Source organism: Rattus norvegicus, chromosome 4, assembly GCF_036323735.1.
Source record: "Rattus norvegicus strain BN/NHsdMcwi chromosome 4, GRCr8, whole genome shotgun sequence".
NCBI classification, from domain to species: Eukaryota; Metazoa; Chordata; class Mammalia; order Rodentia; family Muridae; genus Rattus; species Rattus norvegicus.
Window position 1 is genome coordinate 99,562,672 of NC_086022.1, and position 9,356 is coordinate 99,572,027.

The following is a 9,356-nucleotide window of genomic DNA, read 5'->3' on the forward strand; positions in this document are numbered from 1 at the left end:
AGGTTATTAAGCACATCAATTCCAATTATTATGGATGAAAACCAAGTTTACCATTCCTCCGTTCAAGAGACAGCCCTATGTAATTAACATTCCTGGTTTTACAGTGCTTATCTGAGGGCACTAGTGCCCTCCATAACAAGAAGAGGATTGTTATTTTTGCAGTCATGAGACACTGTCGGGGTACTTTCCTCTATTTGTATTGCCACACAAACCCAAGGCTTTGCATATTATTCCCCAGGGAGGAACCACACCTGCCAGTTTTGGATAAAATGGTTGGTTGCCATCTTGCTCTGAGTAAAAGGTCTCCTCAGGCTTCCTCATCAAAATGAAGTGGCCTGTTAGGCTGTTGGTGCTGTTCTTCTGGATTCCTGGTGAGGACAGAGGGAAGTGAGAGAGGAGAATGGGAAGGGAGCACAAGTCCCGGGTCATACGGCTCACTTCATGTGTTGTGTCATGTATGAGTAGACCTCGAGGATAGGGCCTCTTGTTTGTGTATCTGTGAACCGGAGGTCCCGGATGAGAGAGAACCTGTGCTATGATGAAGATCATGACATGGATGAACTGGGATGGTTTAAGTAATGTACAGAAGTACCTGGTGCTTCCTTTTCACTTGTTGTCTTAGGACTGGAAATTTAAAACATAAAACTTTGTTTGTAAAAACAAACACATCAGTTGAAGTATATAAAAAAATCACAAGATTTTTCGTGAAGTATGTGTGTAACTCTGTACTTTTCTCTCATTATTTCAGCTTCCAGGGGTGATGTTGTGATGACACAAACTCCAGTCTCCCTGCCTGTCAGCCTTGGAGGTCAAGCCTCTATCTCTTGCCGGTCAAGTCAGAGCCTGGTACACAGTAATGGAAACACCTACTTGCATTGGTACCTGCAGAAGCCAGGCCAGTCTCCACAGCTCCTCATCTATCGGGTTTCCAACAGATTTTCTGGGGTGCCAGACAGGTTCAGTGGCAGTGGGTCAGGGACAGATTTCACCCTCAAGATCAGCAGAGTAGAGCCTGAGGACTTGGGAGATTATTACTGCTTACAAAGTACACATTTTCCTCCCACAGTGATGCAGACCCTAACAAAAACGTCCTTGCTTGGAGCATTGCAGCTTTCAAATAAGTTACTCATCTGTTTGAGAGAGAGTTATTGAGGAACTGAAGATTATGGGTGCAGCTGAGGTCATGTACATGTAGGCTACAGCTCACTGGTCATTTTTATTTTTTTTTTTTGCTTCATTGGCTATAATAATAATGATATTGCATCTGACTCATAAGAATGGTGAACAGGTGTCCTCTCAGCCACCAGCAATGATGATGATAAAGCTAACTGTAATCCCATTCTGTTACTACATGCCACATCTCCTTTTGTCAGTATTATCTATTAAAGAAGACAGAAAACTGGGACATATTCTGTTGCTGTCTCACTTATTAAAATTTTCATTTGCCATGTTTAAGCTTTACATTTAAATTCAATTGTTTATATTTATCATCTAAACTATTAATTTATCATCCAAATTATCATTAGTTTGTTTTTCATTTTCATGACATATGTTCATTGACTGTAACTTTCAGCAAATGCTTTTACCCATAAGATGTTTCTGTTCTGACATACTTTTCTCAGTGTATCACAGATAAGTCAACAAGTTCAATGTCCTGCTAAACAGATGGACATTATTGATGGATATGGAGACCAGAGCTGAGCAAAAGATCGATAACATTCTTAATCCACTGGGAGTTTGAAGACAGTCTTCTAGAACTGTGAAATTTATCAACCAAGCAGTAGACCTTAAGTTTAATTCCATGATTATTTTTCTGTGTTCTTCCACTAAAATACATGGTGTCCTTAGCATTTTAGCAATAGGCATTTGAGACCTCCTCCTGGTGTTCACTCACAAACACAAAAAACAAACAAATAATTCAAAAAAAATACTGACAATAGCCTGTATTGTTTTTTTTGTTTGTTTGTTTGTTTTTGGGGGGCTTTTGGTGTCTCTGGTATGAGGAGGATTCCTGTTCTTGACATTGTGATCTTGTTACTTCTAGAGGATCATTAATCACCATAGAATTAGAAAATGATGTGTTTCTGTGGTGTTCTTATATACACTCTTGCATTTGTTTACTCTTCAATATCCTTTCCTTTCCTATTTCCTGCCATATTCTCATCATCTGCTTTTACAATACACGCACATACACATACTTTCTACAGTTAGGGCCTGAAAACCTAACACAAACAAAGCAGAAGAGTCCACACAAAGCATGATATTTACTTGAATTGGGCAGCAAAACCTGACATGTCAGTGACAGGAGCATAGACTGAGGAGCTGAACATGTTCCCAAACATCCATCTTAGCAATTATTTCAACAGTAAAATAAAAAGCCCCACAAGTATCTGTGCCAAGATTTTGCTACAATTTTTCATCATTCAGAATCACTTAATCTTTTTCCATTAGGAAAAATCATTCGTTGTGTTTTGGCATAAAATAAAAGAATAAGGAACAAGTAGGTCAGCAATTTTAAAAGTTCCCAGCTTGCTTTATTGTCTGAGAACTTGAATATAATTATAACTTATGATCAAATATTATGTGAAAATAAAATGGTAGAATATTACACCTCACTTGATCCCTACGCCACTACCTCTTCCTCTCTTTTAGGTCTATTCTAAATTCCTCTGTCATCATCTCTTTCTAACTTATAACCATTATAGACTCTAGATAAGTCATTCAAATTTCACCATTTAAAGTTAGAATCCACTTATAAAAGTGAACACATAACATCACTCTTTATCACTTGGTATAAATTGTTTGATAGTTCCAGACATTTTTTACAACTTTCCTCATTTCAGTTTTCTTTGTAGATGAATCAAATTCCACTTGGATGTGCATCAATTTTTCTTTCTTTCATTTTCTGCATTTTATTGAATATTTTTTGTATTTACATTTCAAATGTTATCAGCTTTCCTGGATTTCCCCTCCCTCATCCCTTCTCCCCATTTCTATGAGGATGCTTCCCCTCCCAGTGACCCATTCCCAGCAAACCACCCTGGCATTCTTCGACACTAGGGAAACAAGCCTTCACAGGACCAATGGCTTTGCCTATTGACCACAAACAATGCCATCCTCTGCTACACATTTGCCTCGAGTCATGGGTCCCTTCACGTGTACTTTTTGGTTGGTAGTTTAGTCTTTTGGAGCTCTGCAGGGTCTGGTTGGTTAATATTGTTCTTCACATGGGATTGCAAACCCCTGCAGCGCCTTTATTTCTTTCTCTAATTCCTCTATTTCAGTCTCCTTGCTTCATCCAATGGTTAGCTGCAAACATCCTCATCACATCATTAAGGCTCTGGCAGAGCCTCTCAGGATGCATCCATACCACACTCCTATCAGCGAGCACTGCTTGTCATCATCAATAGTGACTGGGTTTGGTGGTTGCATATGGGATGGATCCCCAAGTGGGACAGTTTCTGGAGGAACTTTTCTACAGTCTCTGCTCTATTCTTTGTCCCTGGATTTCCTCCTGTGAGTATCTTGTTCTGCCTTCTTTGAAAGACCGAAGCATACACATTTAGGTCTGCCTTCTTCTTGAGCTTCATATTGTCAGTTATTATAACTTGGGTTTTCCAAACTTTTGGGCTAATATCCACTTATCAGTTAGTGCATGCCATGTGTGTTCTTTTGTGACTGGGTTGCCTCAGTCAGTATATTTTCTTGTTTCATCCATTTACCTAAAATATTCATGAGGTCATTGTTTTAATAGCTGAGTAGTACTTTATTGAGTAAATATACCACATTTTTTGTAACCATTCTACTGTTGAAGGACATCTGGGTTCTTTCCATGTTCTGTTTTTTATAAATAAGGCTATGAATAGAGTGAAGCCTGTGTCCTTGTTATGTTTTCCAGTACATTTCAGGAACATATGCCCAGGAGTGGTATAGCTGGGTCCTCAAATAGCACTATGTCTATGTCTAATTTTCTGAGGAACCTGCATACATATTTCCTGAGTAGTTGCACCGGCTTTCAATTACACCAACAACTGAGGAGTGTTCCCCTTTCTCTACATGCATGCCAGAATCTACTGTCACCGTTTTTTTTTTTTGTTTGTTTGTTTTTTTGTTTTTTTTTTTTATCTTAGTCATTCCTACTGATGAGAGATGGAATCCCAGGGTTGTTTCGTTTTGCATTTCCCTGATAACTGAGGATGTTGAACTTTTCTTTAGGTACTTCTCAGTCATACTAGATTCCTCACATGAGAATTCCTTGTTTAGCTCTATACCCCAGTTTTAATAGGCCTTTTTGGTTCTCTGGAGTCTAACTAATTGAACTCTTTGAATATTTTAGACATTAGCCCTCTGCTAGATGTAGTATTTGTAAACATTCTTTTCCAGTCTATGGGTTGCCATTTTTTTGTATTGAGAGTGTCCTTTCCCTTATAGAAACTTTGCAATTTTATGAGTTCCCATTTTTCTATTTTTTAAAAATATTTTATCTCTATCTATCTATCTATCTATCTATCTATCTATCTATCATCTATCTACCTATCTAACTTTCTATCTATTTTCTACTTTTTAAATTGGATATTTTACTTATCTACATTTAAAATGTTTTCCACTTCCTATATTTTCCTCTGAGAAACACCCTATGTCATCTCCAACACCCCCTGTTTCCATAAACATGTTCACCCACTCACCTACCCTTTCACTCTGGCCTCTCTGCCCTGGCATTCCCCTAAAATGGGACATCGAACATTCAAAGGACCAAGGGCTTCTCCTCCTATTGATCCCTGACAAGGTCATCCTCTGCTATATATGCAGCTGGAGCCATGGGTTGCTTCATGTGTACTCTTTGGTTGGTGGTTTAGTCCCTGGTAGCACTGGATTGTCTGGTTGGTTGATAATATTGTTCTTCCTGTGGGTTTACAAAACCCCTGAGCTACCTCAGTCCTTTCTCTAGCACCTCCATTGAGGACCCTGTTCTTTTTCTAAAACTCGAAAAACCCAAGCTACAAGTCACAGACTTCATGTTTCTCAAGAAGAAGAAAGAACAATGTTTGCTTCAGTTCTTATTAGAAGGGGGAAGAAAATACTCACAGGAGGAATTCTGGAGACAAAGTGTGAAGAACTGTGGGCTTTTTCTGTGTGTAGGAATGACAGAACTGCCTGTTTTAGCCTGTGATACTTCTATCACTGTGTACCAACAATAGAACTCTTGTTCGAGTGACAGATTGTTTCCCACTTTCTACTTTGTATTCTTTCAGTTTCTCCTTCTGATACTGCTTTGTTTTTAAGGAATCTTTTATTTTCATTATGGTTAAGAATATATGTATGTATATATATATATATATATATATATATATATTCTGTAGAACAGGATTTATAAATGGTTGTGAACCATTAGGTACATGCTCAGAACTGAACCCAGGTCTTCTGTAACATCAGCCAGTGTTCCTTTCTGTGGAGCCATCTCTGTAGTCATTGTTATCTTTCATTTATTATTTCAAATGTTTTGTCCACATTTTCTTTTTAATGTAATGGTTTTTGGTTATTCATAGTGTCACATATCAGAAAGCTCTAAATATATAACTTTCCCAGGAATGTCCCCTTAATCTCCTCTTGCCCCAGTTTCTCCATCTATGAAATTATGACTATTAAGCTGTTGTCTACTCCTGACTTATAGAGTCATTGCAGGTGTCAGTGCTGTTTCACATGTGTGTCAGTAGGTGGCAGAAAAGAGATACACTATTTGAACGTGTAAATATCAGAACAATCAGTTTTCATTTCCTGAGGTGGGGGAGAGAGAGAGAGAGAGAGAGAGAGAGAGAGAGAGAGAGAGAGAACTTGAGAAGACAAGATTTCTGATAGGCAGGCCCAGACTGTCTTCCACGATTAATAACTAGAAACTTGAATAACCCCAGTAGGTTAAGGATCTCTGGACAGGAGTGACAGACATCCACTGCAAGGTTCTACTCAGACAGGCAGAGCAAGTAGAAAGCTCAAAATGACCACCAGTCTGGAATCATGTGTCACAGACAGGGAGCTACCTGAATTGACCAGGACCAGCCATTTCTAGAGTCTAGACCAGGACTGAAACAAATGCTGCCTGGAGCCATAATGCATGAGCAGGGTATAGCACTCCTTAGACTACTTTTGAGATGATTTCCTGAAACTCAGAGACCACAAGATCTCCTAAGAAGAACAAATGAGTTGTTGATAAATGGGAGAGAAGAAGAAATAGAAGAATGTGGTCACAAAGAAGAGAGGCAGTACTAGAGACCAGAGGGTTATGAGGAACTGCCTGATGTGAGTAGCTGGTAAAGACACCTGGTACCAGGGTGAAGTATTGGCCTGAGATGTCATGAGAGGGCCAGGGCTGGGTCCACAGCCTTGTAGCATCAGGGGCCAGTTACCACAATAGCCCAGGCAAACATCCACTGTCTGAACTGTTACCCTGCTAAGATGTTGGTGTCTTGTGGCTGGGCAGAACTGGGTCAAACCCTCATTTGGGCATGTTTGGAGAGCTGACCCTGGAGAGATGAGAGCAAGTGATTTGATGCAGGCCCTAGACATGTGCAGTAGTCAGAAAAGCCTGGACACACACATTGAAGTTGTTTTGGGTGTGATGGCCCAGAGAACATAAATATCCTGGGAGAACTTGCACTTGTACTTGTCAACATGCATGGGACATCTTCTTTATCTCTCTCCTCCTATGGCAGGCAGAAGAATGGCCCTGGTGTCATAAGAGCATGAGAGTAAACCCTGACCCTCATAAGCTGCATCACTCAGGACAGAGGGTCCTGCTTCTTGCCTGGACAGCACAGTAGAGCTGACCCTGGTGGCAATGAACATACAAGCTGAACCTGAGGACCATATTTTGGGAAAGATGGCCCTGCCAAATTTTCTGCCATGAGGTGACATAGGCAAGGGAAAGAAGCCAAAGAAGAAAGAAGATCAAAAACTCTGGTGACAGCAGATACTGGGTAGGATGTGGAGAAAGAGGAATCCCATTGTAGGTGGGATTGCAGACTGGTACAACCATTCTGGAAATCAGTCAGGAGGTTCCTCAGAAAATTGGACATTGTACTACCTGAGGACCCAGATTTAACTCTCTTGGGCATATACCCAAAATGGGCTCCAACATTCAACAAAGACACATGCTCCCCTATGTCCATAGCAGCCTTATTTGTAATACCCAGAAGCTGGAAAGATCACAGGTGCCCTTCAACAGAGGAATGGATACAGAAAATGTGGTACATCTACATAATGGAATAATACTCAGCTATCAAAAACAATGACATCATGAAATTCAGAGGTAAATAAATGTATGGAACTAGAAAATATCATCCTGAGTGAGGTAACCCAATCACAGAAAAACACACATGGTATGCAATCATTGATAAGTGGATATTAGTCCAAACGCCCGATTTACCCAAATGCAAAGACCACATGCAACTCAAGAAGGATGACCAAAATGTGCATGCTTCACTCCTTCTTTAAAACGGCAACAAGAATACCTGTAGGAGGGGATAGAGAGGCAATGTTTAGAACAGACACTGAAGGAACGCCCATTCAGAGCCTGCCCCACATGTGTCTCATACATATACAGCCACCAAACTAGATAAGATGGATGAAGCAAAGAAGTGCAGGCTGACAGGAACCGGATGTATATGTCTGCTGAGAGACACAGCTAGAATATGGCAAGTATGTAGATGAATGTCAGCAGCATAACCACTGAACTGCAAACAGGACCCCTGTTGAAGGAATCAGAGAAAGGACTAAAAGAGCTGAAGGGGCTTGAGACCCCATATGAACAACAATGCCAACCAACCTGAGCTTCCAGGGACTAAGCCACTACCCAAAGACTGTACATAGACTGACCCTGGTCTTCAAATTCATAGGTAGCAATCAATAGCCTAGTTTGGGCACCAGTGGAAGGGGAAGCCCTTGGTCCTGCCAAGGCTGGACCCCCAATGAACTAGATTGTTAGGTTTTGTGAGGTAATGGGGGGAGGATTGTGAGGGGAACACCCATATAGAAGGGGAGGGAGCGGGGTTAGGGGATGTTGGCCTGGAAACCAGGAAAGGGAATAACATTTAAAATGTAAATAAGAAATACCCGATTTAATAAATAGATTGGAAAATAATATAAAAAAATCAAAAACAACAACAACAAAAAAGAATATATGAGGAAAAAGGAAGAGGCTTGTGAATGTCAACTACTTCTTCTAAGGCCTAACCATATCAATACATTGAAGAGAGGGAAGGTTCAAAACTTATTTATAGAAGATAGGGCCTAAAGAGATAGGATATAAGGGTCAACAGTAAATAGTTCATTCCAGGACATATTATTTCATTCTTAGGATAAGTTAGTAAGTTAAAATTTGTCATACTCTTAAAAATACATAAATTGCAGAGATTCATATTAGTCTTAGGGTTTATATAAAAGAAACACTATGAGTAAATGGGAAAGTATTAATTGTAAATTTGGGCTCTTTATAGAAAAGTTGTATAGGCAGGACTATACTGTAAAACTAAAAGAGATTATAGCAAAAATGTCAGCTTATAATACATTGTGAGAGGGGTTGGGGATTTAGCTCAGTGGTAGAGCGCTTGCCTAGGAAGCGCAAGGCCCTGTGTTCGGTCCCCAGCTCCGAAAAAAAGAACCAAAAAATAAAAAATAAAATAAATAATACATTGTGAGCTTGCTAAATTAATAAATGATAAATACCAAGGTTATATTTCTATTAAAAGCTTGTTTTGGATTCTAATTGTCTTTTACTTTGAAACCAAATGCACAGATTGCATGTTCCTGGCTAGATATAATCATTTGTCTTGATAAACAATACTTAAATCATTGTGGCTTGCAGTGTGTGGATATGCTCAACTAGACACAATCATTTGGATTGTAATACTATACTGTTTTAATATTGGAAAATGTTAATCACTGACTACAAAGGAGATAAGGAAAATTGAAAACAAATTTTAATAAGTATTTGTTGAAATACTTGAAAAATGATTAAGGAACATCTGAAACTGCATGTATATGAATGTTCTGAAATTCAGTATAAATAAAGATGGCTCAAGCTATTTGAGCCACTTGCTTGAACAAGTGATTCGAGTTCTCCTTTATTGCAGAATCCACCTATCTGTTCATTGTTGGTTACTGAACTTATCAGATGAGGACTCCAGCAATTTTTTGAGATAAAGCACTTAAGTGTCTGGTGTTGTCCAGATAGACAGTTTTAAGCACTTTCTTTTCCCATTGACCATCACATATTCTTATACTATTGCCACTACTGACATAGAAAATACTTTATGTGATTTTTTTCAACAATGAGAAGCCTGCCTGAACTTCCCTCCATGTAT

At 39.3% G+C, this 9,356-nt stretch overlaps 1 pseudogene and 1 gene segment (V, D, J or C); both read left to right on the forward strand.

The window, feature by feature from the left end:
- The first annotated feature begins 237 nt into the window (after positions 1–237).
- Positions 238–1,167, forward strand: LOC120093111 (Ig kappa chain V-II region 26-10-like). The segment is given in 2 exon segments: positions 238–371; positions 749–1,167. Coding segments are annotated over 2 exon segments (450 nt in total).
- A 4,492-nt stretch (positions 1,168–5,659) lies between these two features.
- Positions 5,660–5,762, forward strand: LOC120102733 (small nucleolar RNA SNORA17; annotated as a pseudogene).
- The last annotated feature ends 3,594 nt before the right edge of the window (positions 5,763–9,356 follow it).